General features: G+C 41.8%; 1 protein-coding gene across 4 annotated transcripts in view; it reads right to left on the reverse strand.

The window, feature by feature from the left end:
- RAF1 (Raf-1 proto-oncogene, serine/threonine kinase) overlaps positions 1 to 19,598 on the reverse strand; it is a 75,967-nt gene that overhangs the window by 19,808 nt on the left and 36,561 nt on the right. For 2 of the 4 annotated variants that reach the window (XM_027523255.1, XM_027523253.1), the window contains exons 2-4: positions 14,494 to 14,619; positions 10,280 to 10,512; positions 88 to 200 (exon numbers count right to left, since the gene is read on the reverse strand). In XM_027523255.1, coding sequence (XP_027379056.1) covers positions 88 to 200; positions 10,280 to 10,486 — 320 coding nt within the window. In that variant the 5' untranslated portion in view covers positions 10,487 to 10,512; positions 14,494 to 14,619. The remainder of the gene's footprint in view (positions 1 to 87; positions 201 to 10,279; positions 10,513 to 14,493; positions 14,620 to 19,598) is intronic. The other 2 variants (XM_027523254.1, XM_027523252.1) reach the window with 1 other exon arrangement.

Consider the following 19,598-nt stretch of genomic DNA (forward strand, 5'->3'; position numbering starts at 1 on the left):
TTTTTGTTTAATGGAAACGGTTATTATCTGAAGCTAGGAGATCCTTACTAGTATGAAGGCAGACCTGGCTGACTTTCAAGCTCTTACCCCTTGTGTTCGTGGAGAAGTCTGAACACTGCACAGCACTCTGGTTGCAGGCCCCTCACCTTGAGAGCTTTCATGAGGCAGTCATGCAAGCTCATTCCATTCCGCACATTGACCTACAAACGAAGGACCCCCGTTAGAACAAACACAGGCTGTGCAAGCATACTCCTTGGAAAGTAAGCACAGAATAAAGGCATCGGTCTGTAACAGTGTAAGGAGAGAATGTAGGACAGCACTGCTTGGACAGCTGACCCCTGAACAACACGGCTCTAAACTGCACAGGTCCATTTACACGTGGCCTTTTTTCAGTAATAAATACCACAGTACTACATGAGTCGTGGTTGTTTGATCCAAAGGCTACGGAACAGGAGATACACAGCAACATACCCAGGGGCTGACTATAAATTATATCTGAGTTCGCAACTGCACACAGGGAGGGCACCCATAACCCTCAAGTTGTTCAAGAGCCAACTGTGATGGCAAATCCATACACAGGGGGAACAACCAGGATGCCCAGCGACAGGCGAGAGCTGGGATAAAGCACTGAACATCAGCATGTGCCACACTGTGCTGTTACTATATTACTTCTAATGACCTGTCAGAAGGGGTCAGGTCCCCCCATCTTAATTGGGGGAAAATATTTTTCAGAATAACACAAAGAGTAGTATTAGATTCAAAAGATTACATCTGACAGAGTGCCTGAAGAACTATGGACAGAAGCTCGTAACACTGTACACGAGGCAGTAATCAAAACCATTCCAAAGAAAAAGAAATGCAAGAAGGCTAAGTGGCTGTCCGAGGAAGCTTTACAAATAGCTGAGAAAAGAAGAGATGCAGAGGAGAAAGGGAAACATATACCCAACTGAATGCACAGTTTCAGAGAACAAAGAGAGATAAAAAGGCCCTAAGTGAACAATGCAAAAAGAGGAAAACAATAGACTGGAAAAGACTAGAAATCTCTTCAAGAAAACTGGAGATATCAAGGGAACATTTCACGAAAGGACTGGCAAGATAAAGGACAGAACGGGTAAGGACCTGACAGAAGCAGATGAGATCAAGAAGTGACAGAATACACAGAACTATTTAAAAAAAAAAGGTCTTAATGACCCATAATCATGATGGTCTAGTCACTCGCCTAAAGCCAGATATCCTGGAATGTAAAGTAAAGTGAGCCTTGGAAAGCACGACTACAAACAAGGCTAGTGGAGGTGATGGAATTCCAGCTAAGCTATTTAAAATCCTAAAAGGAGGACTTCCCTGGTGGTCCAGTGGTTAGGACTCTCCACCTCAGGACTCTCCACTTCCACCACAAGGGCCACAAGGGTTGAATCCCTGGTCAGGGAACTAAGAAATAAATACATTTTTTAAATAAATAAATAAAAGCCAAAACATGATGCTGTTAATGTGCTGCACTCAGTTCAGTTCAGTTCAGTCGCTCAGTCGTGTCCGACTCTTTGCGACCCTATGAATCGCAGCACGCCAGGCCTCCCTGTCCAGCACCAACTCCTGGAGTTCACTGAGACTCACGTCCATCGAGTCAGTGATGCCATCCAGCCACCTCATCCTCTGTCATCCCCTTTTCCTCCTGCCCCCAATCCCTCCCAGCATCAGAGTCTTTTCCAGTGAGTCAACTCTTCGCATGAGGTAGCCAAAGTACTGGAGTTTCAGCTTTAGCATCATTCCTTCCAAAGAAATCCCAGGGCTGATCTTCAGAATGGACTGGTTGGATCTCCTTGCAATCCAAGGGACTCTCAAGAGTCTTCTCCAACACCACAGTTCAAAAGCATCAATTCTTCGGTGCTCAGCTTTCTTCACAGTCCAACTCTCACATCCATGCATGACCACAGGAAAAACCATAGCCTTGACGAGACGGACCTTTGTTGGCAAAGTAATGTCTCTGCTTTTGAATATGGTATCTAGGTTGGTCATAACTTTCCTTCCAAGGAGTAAGAGTCTTTTAATTTCATGGCTGCAGTCACCATCTGCAGTGATTTTGGAGCCCCAAAATATAAAGTCTGACACTGTTTCCCCATCTATTTCCCATGAAGTGTTGGGACTAGATGCCATGATCTTAGTTTTCTGAATGTTGAGTTTTAAGCCAACTTTTTCACTCTCCTCTTTTACCTTCAAGAGGCTTTTTAGTCCCTCTTCACTCTCTGCCATAAGGGTGGTGTCATCTGCATATCTGAGGTTATTGATATTTCTCCCGGCAATCTTGATTCCAGCTTGTGCTTCTTCCAGCCCAGCGTTCTCATGATGTACTCTGCATATAAGTTGAATAAGCAGGGTGACAATATACAGCCTTGACGTACTCCTTTTCCTATTTGGAACCAGTCTGTTGTTCCATGTCCAGTTCTAACTGCACTCAATATGCCACCAAATTTGGAAAACTCAGCAGTGGCTACAGGACTGGAAAAGGTCAGTCTTCATCTAGAAAAGGTCAGTTTTCATTCCAATACCAAAGAAGGACAATGTTCAAGAATGTTCCAACTACCATACAACTGCACTCATTTCACATGCTAGCAAAGTTATGCTCAAAATTCTTCAAGTTAGGCTTCAGCAATACGTGAACCAAGAACTTTCAGATGTACAAGCTGAGTTCAGTAAAGGCAGAGGAACCAGAGATCAAAATGACAACATTCGATGGATTACAGAGAAAGCACAGGAATCCCAGGAAAACACCTACTTCTGCTTCACTGGCTATGTGAAAGCCTTTGGGTGGATCACAACAAACTATGGAAAATTCTTAAAGAGATGGGAATTCCAGACCACTTTACCTGTCTCCTGCGAAAACTATATCCAGGTCAAGAAGCAACAGTTAGAACTGGACATGGAACAATAGACTGGTTCCAAATTGGGAAAGGAGTACATCAAGCCTGTATATTGTCACCCTGCTTATTTAACTTACATGCAGAGTACATCATGTGAGATGCTGGGCTGAATGAATCACAAGCTGGAATCAAGAGTGCCAGGAGAAATATCAATAACCTCAGATATGTAGATGATACCACACTAATGGCAGAAAGTGAAAAGGAACTAGAGTCTCTTGATGAGGATGTAAGAGGAGTGAAAAAGGTGGTTTGAAACTCAACATTCAAAAAACAAAGATGATGGCATCCAGTCTCATCACTTCATTGCTAATACAAGGGCAAAAGGTAGAAACAGTGGCAGATTTTATTTTCTTGGGCTCCAAAATCACTGCAGACAGTGACTGCAGCCATGACATTATAAGATGCTTGCTCCTTGGAAGGAAAGCTATGACAAATCTAGACAGCACATTAAAAAGCTGAGACATCACTTTGCCAATAAAGGTCCGAATAGTCAAAGCTATGGTTTTTCCAGTAGTCATACAGGTATGAGAGTTGGACCATGAAGAAGGCTGAGCGCCGAATAATTGATGCTTTTGAACTGTGGTGCTGGAGAAGACTCTTGAGGGTCCCTTGGCTGCAAGGAGATCAAACCAATCAATTCTAAAGGAAATCCACTCCCAATACTTGGTGGAAAGACTGACGCTCCAGTACTTTGGCCATCTGATGCATAGAGCTAACTCACTGGAAAAGACCCTGATGCTGGGAAAGATTGAAGGCAAAAGACGAAGAGGGTGACAGAGGATGAAATGTTTAGATAACATCTCCAACTCAATGGACATAAGACTGAGCAAGCTCCGGGATATAATGAAGCACAGGGGAGCCTGGCGTACTGCAGTCCATGGAGCTGCAAAGAGACACACATGACTTAGCAACTGAACAATGACAAGAAGATTATTTAAAGGGTGGGGAACCTATATATGTCTATATATGTCATATGCATGTGAAAAAATAGCTCTTACCCCTAAGAGAAAGTGGTTTCTTGTTGTTTAGTCACTAAGATGTGTCTGACTCTTTTTGACTCTATGGACCATAGCCCACCAGGCTACATGGAATTTCCCAAGGGATTTCCAAGGCAAGAATACTGGAGTGAGTAGCCATTTCCTTCTCCAGAGGATCTCCCCGTCCCAGAAATCAAACCCACGTCTCCTGCATTGGCAAGCAGATTCTTTAACACTGAACCACCAGGGAAGCCCCAAGAGAGAGTAGTTGGGAGAGAGAAAATGATCAACTTTCCCTTTCTACCTGTATGCAGGTCAGGAAGCAACAGTTAGAACTGGACATGGAACAACAGACTGATTCCAAATAGGAAAAGGACTACATCAAGGCTGTATACTGTCACCCTGCTTATTTAACTTAGATGCAGAGCACATCATAAGAAACGGTGGGCTGGAGGAAGCACAGGCTGGAATCAAGACTGCCGGGAGAAATATCAATAACCTCAGATATGTAGATGACACCATCTACAAGTTAAGAAGAACTAAAGAGCCTTTTGATGAAAGTGAAAGAGGAGAGTGAAAAAGTTGGCTTAAAGCTCAACATTCAGAAAACTAAGATCATGGCATCCGGTCTCAGTGGAAACAGTGACTGACTTTATTTTGGGGGGCTCCAAAATCACTGCAGATGGTGACTGCAGCCATGAAATTAAAAGATGCTTACTCCTTGGAAGGAAAGTTATGACCAATCTAGACAGCATATTAAAAAGCAGACATTACTTTGTCAACAAACGTCTGTCGAGTCGAGGATATGGTTTTTCCAATGGTCATGTATGGATGTGAGAGTTGGACTATAAAGAAAGCTGAGCAGAGGAGAATTGATGCTTTTGAACTGTGGTGTTGGAGAAGACTCTTGAGAGTCCCTTGGATTGCAAGGAGATCCAACCAGTCCATCCTAAAGGAGATCAGTCCTGGGTGTTCATTGGAAGGACTGATGTTGAAGCTGAAACTCCAATACTTTGGGCACCTGATGTAAAGAGCTGACTCATTTGAAAAGACCCTGATGCTGGGAAAGATTGAGGGCAGGAGGAGAAGGGCACGACAGAGGATGAGATGGTTGGATGGCATCACCAACTCAATGGACATGAGTTTGGGTAAACTCTGGGAGCTGGTGATGGACAGGGAGGCCTGGCATGCTGCAGCTGAGCGACTGAACTGAATTGACTGAAGTTGTTTGACTCAATGAAATATTCATGCAAACATAAATATCCACCAGAAATGAAAATTAACCAATCCAATCTATGACATGAGTTCTTTGTATCAAAAAAATTTGTATTTCAACTTATTTTCAACAAAATGGTTCATCTTCCTAACCAAAAAGCCGTCTCACATACACTGCACAGTAGAGGGGGGCAAGAAGGTAGTGGAGGAAATAACGCCTCTGCCCCGCTGTCAGGGCAAACAGCACTGCTGGTTTAAACACGTGTGCATACCCATCCAGTAGTCTCAGCAGTATAGACCCCTTCATACCCCCATGTACCCGGTCCTCAGGAGCTCAGTAGGCACTTCAGAGCCTAACAGAAAGTGTGAGCACCCAGCATGCTAATATCAGCAGCTAGATAAACATTTCAACCAAGATTTTAAGCATTTCAGTAAGAGCCCTATACAGTGTTTTTAAAGCCAATAAACTTAATCAAAAGGAAGGCAACTACACTCAGAATGGGCAGCAGGGTGAGCAGAATGAGATTTGCAGTGCTTGCAAACTGCCCACAGTGGAGTCCTTCTGCTGAAAATGTGACAGCTGACAGTGGCCAATCCAGCCCCTTTCCAGAGAGAGGTAAGTGATTTTTTATTTTAAAGGTTTAGAATATTTTCAACTGTCCATCTTCAATGTTTCACAAGTTTATTTTTAAGGCTTCTTGAAGCAGTGATATCCTTAGAAATATCCCACTGACTTCCAGCTTTTCAGAAACAAAACAACTCAGTAAAGGGAGAGACTGATCTGAACTGTGAAGACACCAAGAATGAAGACAATGAAAAGTAATAAACACTCACGCAGTAAGAGAGCCAGGACCTGCGTCAAATACTGTGCAGTAGTACTCTGAAAACTGAAAAGTGATATCGGTGATATTTAATCTTCATTAGAAGCCAGAGCTCCAAGAGCGAGACGGTTCTTTAAATATCCTCTAATCCAGCGGGGTTCCCAAACGTGGCTGGTATTAGAGTCATCCGAGGAGCCTGGGAAAATGTATTTTCCCAGCCTGCCCCCTCTAACACACTCATCTGATTCAGTTCATCCTGACTGAAGCTCAGGAATCTGTAGCTTAAGCTGCTTCTGACGTGATTCCAGTGGTAATTAAAGAGCCTGAGCTCTGATCCAGTCACTCATCTAGTAAAAAGCAGCAGCAGTAAGTCAAAGAGACACATTTACAAAACAAATGACAAGAAAAACTCAAAAACCAAGCAACTACTAATTATTCTAAAAATTACTTATCACACATACACCCTGTCACTCTTCTCTCTGGACTCCCCATGGATACGTGCTGTGATCAGTTACGGTCTGACTAATCTCTGGAGCCCACTAAGTGATTATATATAACAGTCATTCTGGGCTCCGGCAGTGAAGCAACCTGGGGATGACTAGAAACAGCTGACTGGCCGAGCCGGCCAGCACATGACGCCTTCCTCCTTCAAGGTACCCCTGGAGCTGGGTACTCTGATACCAGCCACGTTTGGGAACCCCACTGGATTAGAGGATATTTAAAGAACCATCTCGTGGCACCCCACTCCAGTACTCTTGCCTGGAAAATCCATGGACAGAGGAGCCTGGTAGGCTGCAGTCCATGCGGTCGCTAAGAGTCGGGAACGACTGAGCGACTTCACTTTCACTTTTCACTTTCATGCATTGGAGGAGGAAATGGCAACCCACTCCAGTGTTCTTGCCTGGAGAATCCCAGGGACGGGGGAGCCTGGTGCGCTGCCGTCTATGGGGTCGCACAGAGTCAGACATGACTGAAGCGACTTAGCAGCAGCAGCAGCAAAGAACCGTCTCGCTCTTGGAGCTCTGGCTTCTAATGAAGATTAAATGTCACCGAAATCACTTTTCAGTTTTCAGAGTACTACTGCACAGTATTTGACACAGGTCCTGGCTCTCTCAGTGTGTGAGTGTTTCTATCAGAAGCACACAGTCCACCTCTGGTCAAAGAAACAAGAGAAACTAGCTTTCTCTGATAGAACCTTCTCAAAAGCTGCTGCAGGTGTCATGCTTTTCAAATCGGTGGTCCCCAGCCCCCAGCTGCACTCAGCTGAAGGCTATCGAGGACACACTGATGTAGGAAACTCTCAGAAACCATCCTGCTGCCGCTAAGTCGCTCCAGCTGTGACCGACTCTGTGCAACCCCATAGACGGCAGCCCACCAGGCTCCTGTGTCCCTGGGATTCTCCAGGCAAGAATACTGGAGTGGGTTGCCATTTCCTCCTCCAGAAACTATCATAACTACCATTTTACTTGTGAAATTAGTCACTGTAGCTAGCATCAGCCTCATTTCATGAAGGTCAGGAACAGAGGCTCAGGATATTATGTAACTTGTCATGATACAGCTTATAAAAGGCAATACAGGGATTTAAATTTGGGCCTCGTTGTCTTAAAGGCCTAAACACTTAAACTATTGTGCAAAACTAAGGTCCCCAGTCTGCAGGCAAATGGGTAGACAGGGGTGGAGAAGACAGGGGCAGCAACACCCGGAAGCAGCACCAGAGGGTCTTCAGCTGCCCGACACAGTCACACTTCCCACTTTCTTAAGGTCAGAAAATTAATGAGAAAACTCACTTTGCAAACAAAAGATTACTGCTGAAATAAGGAGATTATTATTATTATTTATTTTGCCAGTCATTAAAGTTTCATTTCCAGGAAAGGGAACAAAAATAAATTTACTCAAACTTTAAATGCCTTTGAGTTTTGCCTTCAGTTTAAAAATGTACCTTAATGTATGACACCGTAACTGGCAGGCTCTTTAGGTTTCACAAAAGTAAAAGGAAATTTTAGTAAAGAGGAGAGAGTGGAACTGTTAGAAAGAAAACTCTGCACTGCACTTCTCAACCTTGGAACACAGAATAAACACAAGGCACCGATTCTACACAAAGAACAGAGGGCAGGAAAGGATGACGCCTGATGTTCTGAACAGAGGTTCTCCCGCACCTCATCGGTGCAGGACAGTCACACACCAAGCACGAGTAGCACAGCTTCACTTTCTGGTTTCGGGTGGTGTTTCCCCCACCGCCTCCCAGAATAGGAAGAAGGTTTTGAGCAGTAATTTCTTAGAAAAGTTGAGATTTTGTGTCAGAAGCTACACAGGAATAACTGGCTAGTCCAGGGCCGTGGAAAAAAGCTTGGTTTCCAGGCTACCTCCAGCTTTGCCCCAGAACCTAGGAAATGTACTAAAATAATTTTTCTCCAGGTAATTTTATTTTCTTCTATATACTTGACTGTGTATCAAAAATTTTTAAAGGAACAGTTTGCTTTAATACACTGAACAAAGTTTGTAATTAGCCAGAAATGTCTAAGGGGATTTCTAAAAGAGCCCTTTGAAATACATCCCCATTAAGAATGTACTATATTCACCTGACACCAGTCAGAATGGCCACCATCAAAAAAATCTAATACAAATAATAAATGCCACAGAGGGTGTGGAGAAAAGGGAACCCTCCTACACTGCTGGGGGGAACGTAAATTGATACAGCCACTGAGAAGAAGAGAATGGAAGTTCCTTAAAAAACTAAAAACAGAACTACCATTATGATTCAGCAATCCCACTCCTGGACATATCTGGAGAAAATTATAATTCTAAAGATACAGACACCCCAACATTCACTGCAGCACTACTTACAATAACCAGGTCATGGAAAGAACCTAAATGTCCACCAACAGAGGAATGGATACAGATGTGGTACACATATATACAACGGAATACTACTCAGCCATAGGAAAGAATGAAACGCTCCGTCTGCAGCAACATGGACGGACCTAGAGATTGTTATACTGAGTGAAGACAGAGCAAGACAAACACTAACATCACGATATCACCTTCACATGGGATCTAAAAACAGGGTACAAATGAGCTTATCTACAAAGCAGAAAGTTAGATATAAAAAACAAGTCTAAAAAAAAAAAACAAGTCTATGGTTACCAGAGGGTAGGGAGGAGGAGGAATAAATTGGGAGACTGGGACTGACCTATACACACAACTATATATAAAACTGTAACTAGTAAGGACCTGCTGCAGCACAGGGAGCTCTACTCAGTACTCGACAACGGCCTATACGGGAAGAGAGTATTAAAAACACCGGATCTATGTGTCTGCATAAACGATTCACCGTGTTATATATCTGAGACACAATATTGTAAATCAACTACATTTCAGTAAATATTTTCTTTAAAATGTACTATTTGTTTAGGTGAATTGTCAGAAAAGACCGTCTAGGCAAGACTAAGTCGAAGGAAGGCCAAGAGCTAGAAAGAAAAAAGCAAGGGGGTGTGAAGAGAATATAAAGCAATAAAATCTACAACTAGAAACTCAATTAACAAAGACTCTAAGTAGAACCCTCTTACACTGTTGGTGGGAATGAAAATTTGTACACACACGAGGAAAAACAGGATAGAGGTTCCTTACAAAACAAAAACCAGAGTTACTATATGATCCAGCAATCCCACTCCTGGGCACATATCCAAAAAAGACATAAACTAATTCAAAAACATACATGCACTCAGTGTTCACAGCACTATTTACGATACACAAGACATGGAAACGACCCCAGTGTCCACCAATGTATTACTCAGCCATAAAGAAAAATGAACTACTGCCATTTAAGATTATCATACTAAGTGCAGTCAGTCAGAAAGAAAAAACAAATATTATGTAATTATCATTTAAATGTGTAATCTAAAGACAGATGAATCTACATACAAAATCAAAACAGACCAGTCATAGAAACCAAGCTTATTACCAAAGGAGAGGGGAAAGAAAGGTGGGATAAGTCAGGAGTGTGGAATTAACAGAAACAAACTGCAATACATTAAATAGATTAGAAACAAGGATCTCCTGTATAACATGGAGAACTATTCAACATCTTGTAATAACGCACAGCGGAAAGTTATCTAAAGCATATATATATGCTGGAGTCACTGTGCTGCATGCCTGAAACTCACACAACAGTGTAAATCAACAACACCTCAATCCAAAACAAAGGTGCGACTACAAGACACTAAAATAAAATTTAAAAATAAAGACTCTAGTGACAGTGAAGATGTTTGCTATCTATAAGATGGGCAACATGATCTGTAATGTTTTTATAGGTGATGGACAGCTACATTTTAGGAGAGGAATGTTCACGTACCACTGTTCTTTGCTTGTTTGGCAAAAACACACGGATAGTGTTGCTTGTCTTAGAAGGGTCCGTAAGTTTGCCATCATCTGACGCCCGACGCTGATAGCCAAATTGCTGAACTATTGTAGGGGAGATGCAGCTGGTGCCGTCAAACACCGTGTCTTTGAATCCGAAACCGTTGCTGATCGTCTTCCAGGCGCCCTGTATGTGCTCCATTGATGCAGTTTACGCAGCACTTCAAGCTAACAAAAAAAATAATAATTCTTGAGTAAAATTAATTAGCTCAACAATACAATATACAGAGTAACTGTGAAAACAGTACTATGTGGGTTTTTTTGTAGGTGACATATTCTGCTTAAATACATTATTCAGAAAACTTCTATTATAGTATATAATAGACAGACAACTCAAAAATGAACAAGATGGGGACTAGAGATCAAAAGACTCATCAAGGGTTATACAACCAGGTAAGAGCCAACATGGAACATAGCCTAGGTCTAGTCTAATGCTTTTTCAGTTCCACTTTTTCTTTTGTTATTGTATATTAAGCACAAACTACCTTTGAATATTAGTAACACATTAGTACTATGAGAAATACAAAAAAAAAAGTGTAAGCCATCATTTTCTGCCTTTGAAGAACAAAAAGAAACCAGTTTTTGTAAGATGTGTGTTAGACACTTTATATATAAATTATCTCATTTAATCTATAATAAGGACCCAGAAAGATTTTAAATACCTTCCTCCAACCATGCTTTAATTTTTAAACAAATGAGGCAGAGGAAAACCATGCTACCTGCCCAAGAACATCCAGGTTGATAAGTAAAATAACCAGATTCTGTATCTGTTTATATATAAAGTACATGAACTTTCCAACATAACATTCGTTGGAGTCCAATTTTAGTGTGGAAACAAAGCTTACAAACAGATGCAGAGATAGTAACCTAACAAAAAGTAATCAAATGTTTTAATAGGGCAACAAGAAAACCGCAGTTGAAGTCCACAGACATTCACACAATGAAAGTAAGTTGGAGATACTCTGCAGTGAGGCCGTGCCATGCCCTGGCACCGGCTGGGAGTCAGCCACCATGCAGAAGTGACAGGGGGTCCACAGCCATACCACCCTGAAGGCAATCAATCTCGGCAGAAGTGAGAGGTGCTTCCACCTTTACAGAACAGTGAGGTCGACAGGGAACCCATCCTTCTCAAGCCTTCCTCCTTCAGAAAGTTGTTTTATCTTATTATCAGCATCGTCAGCAGTAGTTACCATTTACTAGATGCCCACTACCTATCATGAGAATGAGTATATGCTGCATACACCCCATTCATATTGTCCACCCTGATCCTTAGGGGATACTCTAGGTGGAAATGACATCCATTTCACTCTACCTGGCAAAGATGGGATTCAGAACTGGGCAGCTCTATCTGATTCCAGAGTCCTTACCTTGTCATACGTGAACTGACACTTGAAATCATTTAGTCAGAGCTAAAATGGCCCAGAGTTAAAGATCGTTTAATCCAAACATCTTGCTCTGTACCAGAAGCTTCTGTCTGCACACCCACTATGCGGTAAGCTCTTTCTCACCTCACATGCCTGAATCCAGAAGGGACGATAGATACTAACTATTCTGAGCTGACAGCTGAGGAAACTAGAGAAGTTTAGAGACAGCATCAATATCTGGCATCACTCTCATAAAGTCTTGACAAAACTTTTTGGAGAATATTGTGAAGTCAAGTGGGCCTTAGAAAGCATCACTACGAACAAAGCTAGTGGAAGTGATGGAATTCCAGTTGAGCTATTTCAAATTCTGAAAGATGATGCTGTGAAAGTGCTGCACTCAATATGCCAGCAAATTTGGACAACTCAGCAGTGGCCACAGGACTGGAAAAGGTCAGTTTTCATTCCAATCCCAAAGAAAGGCAATGCCAAAGAATGCTCAAACTACCACACAATTGCACTCATCTCACACGCTAGTACAGTAATGCTCAAAAGTCTCCAAGCCAGGCTTCAGCAATATGTGAACCATGAACTTCCTGATGTTCAAGCTGGTTTTAGAAAAGGCAGAGGAACCAGAGATCAAATTGCCAACATCTGCTGGATCACAGAAAAAGCAAGAAAAGTTCCAGAAAAACATCTATTTCTGCTTTATTGACTATGCCAAAGCCTTTGACTGTGTGGATCACAATAAACTGTGGAAAATTCTGAAAGAGACGGGAATACCAGACCACCTGATCTGCCTCTTGAGAAATTTGTATGCAGGTCAGGAAGCAACAGTTAGAACTGGACATGGAACAACAGACTGGTTCCAAATAGGAAAAGGAGTTCGTCAAGGCTGTATATTGTCACCCTGCTTATTCAACTTATATGCAGAGTACATCATGAGAAACGTTGGGCTGGAAGAAGCACAAGCTGGAATCAAGATTGCCGGGAGAAATATCAATAACCTCAGATATGCATATGACAGCACCCTTATGGCAGAGAGTGAAGAGGAACTCAAAAGCCTCTTGATGAAAGTGAAAGTGGAGAGTGAAAAAACTGGCTTAAAGCTCAACATTCAGAAAAACGAAGATCATGGCATCCGGTCCCATCACTTCATGGGAAATAGATGGGGAAACAGTGGAAACAGTGTCAGACTTTATTTTTCTGGGCTCCAAAATCACTGAAGATGGTGACTGCAGCCATGAAATTAAAAGACGCTTACTCCTTGGAAGGAAAGTTATGACCAACCTAGATAGCATATTCAAAAGCAGAGACATTACTTTGCCAACAAAGGTTCGTCTAGTCAAGGCTATGGTTTTTCCTGTGGTCATGTATGGATGTGAGAGTTGGACTGTGAAGAAGGCTGAGTGCCGAAGAATTGATGCTTTTGAACGGTGGTGTTGGAGAAGACTCAAGAGTCCCTTGGACTGCAAGGAGATCCAACCGGTCCATTCTGAAGGAGATCAACCCTGGGATTTCTTTGGAAGGAATGATGCTAAAGCTGAAACTCCAGTACTTTGGCCACCTCATGCGAAGAGTTGACTCATTGGAAAAGACTCTGATGCTGGGAGGAATTGGGGGCAAGAGGAGAAGGGGACGACAGAGGATGAGATGGCTGGATGGCATCACTGACTCGATGGACGTTGAGTCTCAGTGAACTCTGGGAGTTGGTGATGGACAGGGAGGCCTGGCGTGCTGTGATGCATGGGGTCACAAGGAGTCGGACACAACTGAGCAACTGATCTGATCTGATCTGATTGTTAAAAATAAAAAAACTATTAAAAATCTGAAATGTTCTTAAAGACTAACTTGGTAATTCAATGATGCTCCGTGGTTAAGACTCTGCACCGCCAATGCGGGGGCACGGGTTCAGTCCCTGGCTGGGGAACTAAGATCCCACATGTCGCAGGGCACAGCCGAAAAACAAAAAAGAGATATGGATAAGCATCTTCACTACAGGGTTGTTCTTTCCTTGAAAACCTGGGGAAAAGATGGATACTTAACAAGAGAGACCTTCATGTGAACTCCCATGTGACAAAGTCGCTCTGTATGTGCAGAGATAGAAAAAGCAACCCAAGGCAAAATGAAAATGTAGTCTGAACCTCTTTCATACTAATCTAGAAAGGAGAAAAATCTAAAATCATTTTTTAAAGGTGAAAAATCTAGAGTAATAAACAACATGCCAATAACTATTTCAGCCAATAACTAAATATATTTAGTATATATAAATTTTTACTTTATATATATCTACGTTTTGCTTTTTATATTTTACTACTACACGAGAAGCCTATCTGTGTAAGGGGGAGGGACAGGACAAGATCCTACAGCCTTCAAGGGGCAGGACCATGACGCACTGCCTCCCATTTCTTTCTGACACCACCCAAGCTCCAACACATTCCTAATTCTATTACCATGAGGTCACTTTTTAGGGACATCTACAGCTTCTTTTCCCTAGACCTTTTTGCCCAACTAAACAGAAAAGACTTATCTGAGCATCTCAGTAGCCTGAAAAGGTGTGGCTCAGAATAAAAGCTAAACTCCCATCAAGCTGCACAGCTCAGTACTTCTGAACGTTCTGTTCCCTTCACCTGGAAAGCCGAAGCCTCCACAAACAGCCAGGCTGTCCTTTTCAGAGCATTAAGGGCTTTACTTAAAATATCATTTAGAGACGCTTTCTCCACCCTAACTGTAAGACTCCACAGCCCTACCCCCATCAAATAACCCAGTCTTTCTTCATGCCACTTACCACTTACGTTAACTGTTCACAGATTTTGGTCAGTGCCTCCCACCCTTTTTCTGCTCCATGCCAATCTTGCCAGTGCCTCCTGCCAGTCTTGTTCACTACTGTATTCTTAAGTCCTTGATACAGTACCTGGATCACAAAAGCACTCAAATATTTATTAAATGAATTCAGTTAGGAACCAGAATAATGCTGCAAAAAAATATATTTTAAAAGAAAAGACCTGTCAAGAACTAGTAAATGTAAATTAAATCTCCATCTGGTAGTACATCTTAAAAAAAAACAAAACCCATTATTCAGCAAAAGACAAACTGCAATAAACTGCATTCTGCATTATAATCTATTGGCTAAAGAACCCACTTACAAGACTTACTGCTACTGCTAAGTCGCTTCAGTCGTGTCCAACTCTGTGCGACCCCATAGACGGCAGCCCACCAGGCTCCCCCGTCCCTGGGATTCTCCAGGCAAGAACACTGGAGTGGGTTGCCATTCCTTCTCCAATGCATGAAAGTGAAAAGTGAAAGGGAAGTCACTCAGTCGTGTCCGACTTCTAGCGACCCCATGGACTGCAGCCCACCAGGTTCCTCCGTCCATGGGATTTGCCAGGCAAGAGTACTGGAGTGGGGTGCCGTTGACTTAACTGCAGCCTAAATTCAAGATCATAGTTATTTTATGACCAATTCTGTGTCCTACTGTAGGCACTTAGAAAATAACGCTGGTACTTAGTAGGAACACATTACAATAACTGTTAGTAAAAACTGACAAAAGCAAATCCACTCTAATTCTCAAGTTTTTGATTATTTATCATTCATAACTTTGAAGTTTCCATGTCTATATCAAGACCACTTACAGGCTAAGAAGCATGCTAAAGCAGTGCCTTTTTCATGCCACTCACAGAACACAATGAACCCTAACTGTAAGGCACGCTGAGATAAGCAGACAAGACCAGAAAGGCTGAGGGCCCTACCAGTTGCCCCAGTGCTGACCTCTGTATCACAGGAAGCTGTAAGCCAAAGTATTCTGTAATCGATTAACGAGAAAGGATACACATCTAAAAATAAGAATAAAGAGTCTTCTAAAAAACCATATAGCAGCCAACATACTTCAATATTAAATGAAGACATTCAGAAACCCCATTGATACTACTCCCAAATGTAAAAGTATGCACACTGTAAATATAAATCTAGTTTATAATATTATGATCTCTCCCTCTGATCTGTTGACCAAATGCTCTAAGTTAAAATATATATATACACAGCCACACATATCCTCCTAAAGATATCATAAAATTAGACAGTCCAAAGTAGAAATCTACTTCTGATAGTAAAAGGTCTTTCACAGTTTCCAAGAAAAGTTTCAAAACAAACACATTCTCTTATGAATAGAGAAATTCATTATATCAGAAGAAATAATTTAAAACAAGACATATATACTTCCCTACAACACAAGAATATAATAAGAGGATTATCATTCCTAACATACAAAGAACTCCTGAAAATTAATAAGAAAATTTTCAAACTTTAATTACGGAGTATTTCATATTTTCATATTTAAATAGAAAAACTACTGGACATTATTGCTAAAATTGTAAATTATTCATCCATAAGATGGGTCCAGGGCTTCCCTGGTGGCTCAAATGGCAAAGAATCTGCTTGCAATGCAGACAGTGTTGGTCGCTCAGTCGTGTACAACCCCATGGACTGTAGCCCACCAAGCTCCTCTGTCCATAGGATTCTTCAGCCAAGAATACTGGAGTGAGTTGCTATTCCCTTCTCCAGGGCAACTTTCCCATCGAGGGATCGAACCCAGATCTCCTGCATTGCAGGCAGATTCTTTATCGTCTGAGTCACCAGGGAAGAGACCCAGGTTTACTAGCTGGGTCGTCGAGAAGATCCCCTGGAGGAGGGCATGGTAACCCACTTCAGTATTCCTGCCTGGGAAATCCCATGGACAGAGGAGCCTGGTGGGCTACAGTTCATGGGGTCGCAAAAAGTCAGATACGACTGAGTGGTTAACACTTTCACACTTCTCAAGATGGGGCCAATGACATCATCTTTTAAAAAATACTTCAAAGGACTATATGTGCTGTGTAATATCAAAAGTAAATCAAACATTTAAAAAAAGAAGTTTAAAATGTTCATAAAGTATTTCTTGGTATTTATCCAACCTTTTCAATCCTTACTTATAAAAGTGTATTGTGTAAAAGAGGATTGTTCAGTAAGCCATTTGAAGATAACTTTGGAAACAAAAAGTTTATATGGAACCTAATTTTAAAAGCTCCTTTCTGTCCCATGATTAAAAAATAACTTTTTAGATAACTCTCTTCACAAATACAAAGTAGTAGCTTTATTATGTCAAAAGACCCTGATTGTACACACTTCTGTGTTTATATATATATATATATATATATATATATAGTGAGACAGCCTAAGAATTTGTATTCGACAAGCTAAACATCGACCTTTTACCAGAAAGGACACAACATATTCACAATCTCATTATGATAGCAAACTGCTATAATTTTAGGAAGCCTACAATTTACTTAACATGAATTCTAGCCTATTCTAGAACAGAACATTCTAGAACAGGCTAGGCTCAACTGGTTTCAAGCTGCTTCCTTCTGCATTCATACCCCTTCTCCTCCAGTCATCCCCATTACAGAACAACACAGAAATCAAACCTAGATCCTACTCTACTTTGCTTCCTCCATGACTCTTCCATTAAAGATGTGCCAAAATGGGCTTACCCCCAAATCCCAAATCCAGTCTCTGAAAGACACCACAGGAGTTGACATTTTATGATTAAAGGGGGGGGGGGCAATTCATTAATTAATAGGTATCATAGCTTTCCTGAGTCACTTAGTCTATATCTGTTAATCATTAGTTGATCCAAATTTCCCTAAATCTATTACTTCTAGCATAATTTCTGAGGCTGACAGCCTCCATAGGTTCACCAAAAAGTCTGCCTTTTATTGACTTCATGCTTCATCTATCACACTGGAATTTGAAGGTTTTGTAGTCTAGACTCTTTTTAAAGCCGAATCTTTCTATTTCAAAATGTTTGCTTTCACTATCATAGTTCACTTGTCATAATCATTCGACCTCACTTATTCTCTGCATGAATATTCTTTTAGAAAGTTAGAGAATGATATCTATCCTATATCTAAGTTAAAAAGTGGTTTAGAAATTCTAATAGTACTGAGTTTCATGGGTAGTGGTTTAGTTGCTAAATCATGTCCAACTCTTGACTCCATGGACTGCAGCCCTCTGTTCCAGGCTCCTCTGTCCATGGAATTCTCCAGACAAGAATACTGGACTGGGTAGTCATTTCCTTCTCCAGGGGATTTTCCTAATTCAGGGACTGAACTCAGGTCTCCTGCATTTCGGGCAGATTCTTTACCATCGGAGCCACCAGGGAGTTCGGGAGCAAACGAAAGAACCACACTAGAAAGCACATTGCCCTGAATTATGCAGCAAGGGGACTCAAGGAAGAGTCGAGGACCAAACCCCTGAATAATCTGCTAAATTCTATCTTGAGATCCATTTCAGCTGCCTTCTCTGGGCCCTCCTGGTTGGTACAGTAGTGCCCCATCTTAGAAAGCTTAGCGTGCTGCAGTTTCAGTTACCCGTCTGAAAATATTAAATAGAAAAGTTCAGAATGAATAATTCCTAAGCTTTAAACTGCACGCCTTTCAAAGCTTTTTGATTTCTGAGTAGTGTGATGAAATCTCACACCAATTCGCCCCCTCCTGCCAGGATGTGAACCATCCCTCTGCCCCGCACACCCACACTACATGTTCCACCTGCTCTGTAGTCCTTTAGCGGTCTTCTGGGTTATCAGGTGGGCTGTCGCAGCAGGGCAAAAGTCCAAGAGTTGTGATGCTGGCAATTCGAATATCTCTTACTGGGCCTAATTTATAAATTAAATTTTATCATATGTATATATGTATGTACAGCATAAAACAGTACAAGAGTTCTGAACTACCTGTAGTTTCAGACACCCATGGGGGAGTGGGGGGCGGACACTTAAGAAAGTATCCTTCACAGGTAAGGGGGGACTATTATGTAATTAAAATAGTATCCAGCATGCATCAAACAAGGACAGAATAAGTACCTCCTTAACAGCCAGCTTCTTCAAGGAAGACTTCCAAAACTTAAGTCTCTTTCTCTCCCAGACTGTAACTCAGCACTTTTTCACACTGTGGAGTGTGACCCCTAAGTGTTCAGAATATCATTTTCATGAGTTATGACCAGCTTTCTCAAGTAAGGCAGAGCAGAGTGTATCCATGTAGCAGAGTTAAGTATTACTTTGAGAAATCTCTGACTCAGGTACACACACATCATAAAATGTATTCCTTAGTATAGATCACTGCTGCTGCTACATCGCTTCAGTCATGTCCGACTCTGTGCGACCCCATAGACGGCAGCCCACCAGGCTCCCCTGTCCCTGGGATTCTCCAGGCAAGAACACTGGAGTGGGTTGCCATTTCCTTCTCCAATGCATGAAAGTGAAAAGTGAAAGTGAAGTCGCTCAGTCATGTCCGACTTAGCGACCTCATGGACTGCAGCCCACCAGGCTCCTCCGTCCATAGGATTTTCAAGGCAAGGACACTGTCGTGGGGTGCCATTGCCTTCACTACTAAGTCTGAAAACTGCTGGTGTAATATAAAGCTCAGAATCCCTACCAGAGCATTCACTTAGTTCTCAAGTGCATTTATCCACTCAGAATATATCTTCTTGTGCTTGAATGATCAATTTTTTTTAAGGATCCATGTAGTCTTAGATTGTCTTTCTTAGTTTTACCAATGAACTCTCTCCATGTGTCTGCTAATTCCACCTTATGTTATGTACTAAAACAGTCATTTCTGCTAATTCATGTGATTCTTCCAGTTTTCATGTATTTCACTGCCAAGCAGACTCAAAGAAACTCAGTATACTAAGCTTTCATTCTTTTCTCAGGTTCCATTAAGTTATTTTGTGACCTTATTTATCATTCTCATAAATGACAGAACGATCTCTGTTCATTTCCAAGGCAAACCATTCAGTATCACAGTAATCTAAGTCTATGCCCCAACCACTAATGCTGAAGAAGCTAAAGCTGACCAATTGGTT

The sequence above is a fragment of the Bos indicus x Bos taurus genome, chromosome 22 (genome assembly GCF_003369695.1).
Source record: "Bos indicus x Bos taurus breed Angus x Brahman F1 hybrid chromosome 22, Bos_hybrid_MaternalHap_v2.0, whole genome shotgun sequence".
Classification (NCBI taxonomy): domain Eukaryota; kingdom Metazoa; phylum Chordata; class Mammalia; order Artiodactyla; family Bovidae; genus Bos; species Bos indicus x Bos taurus.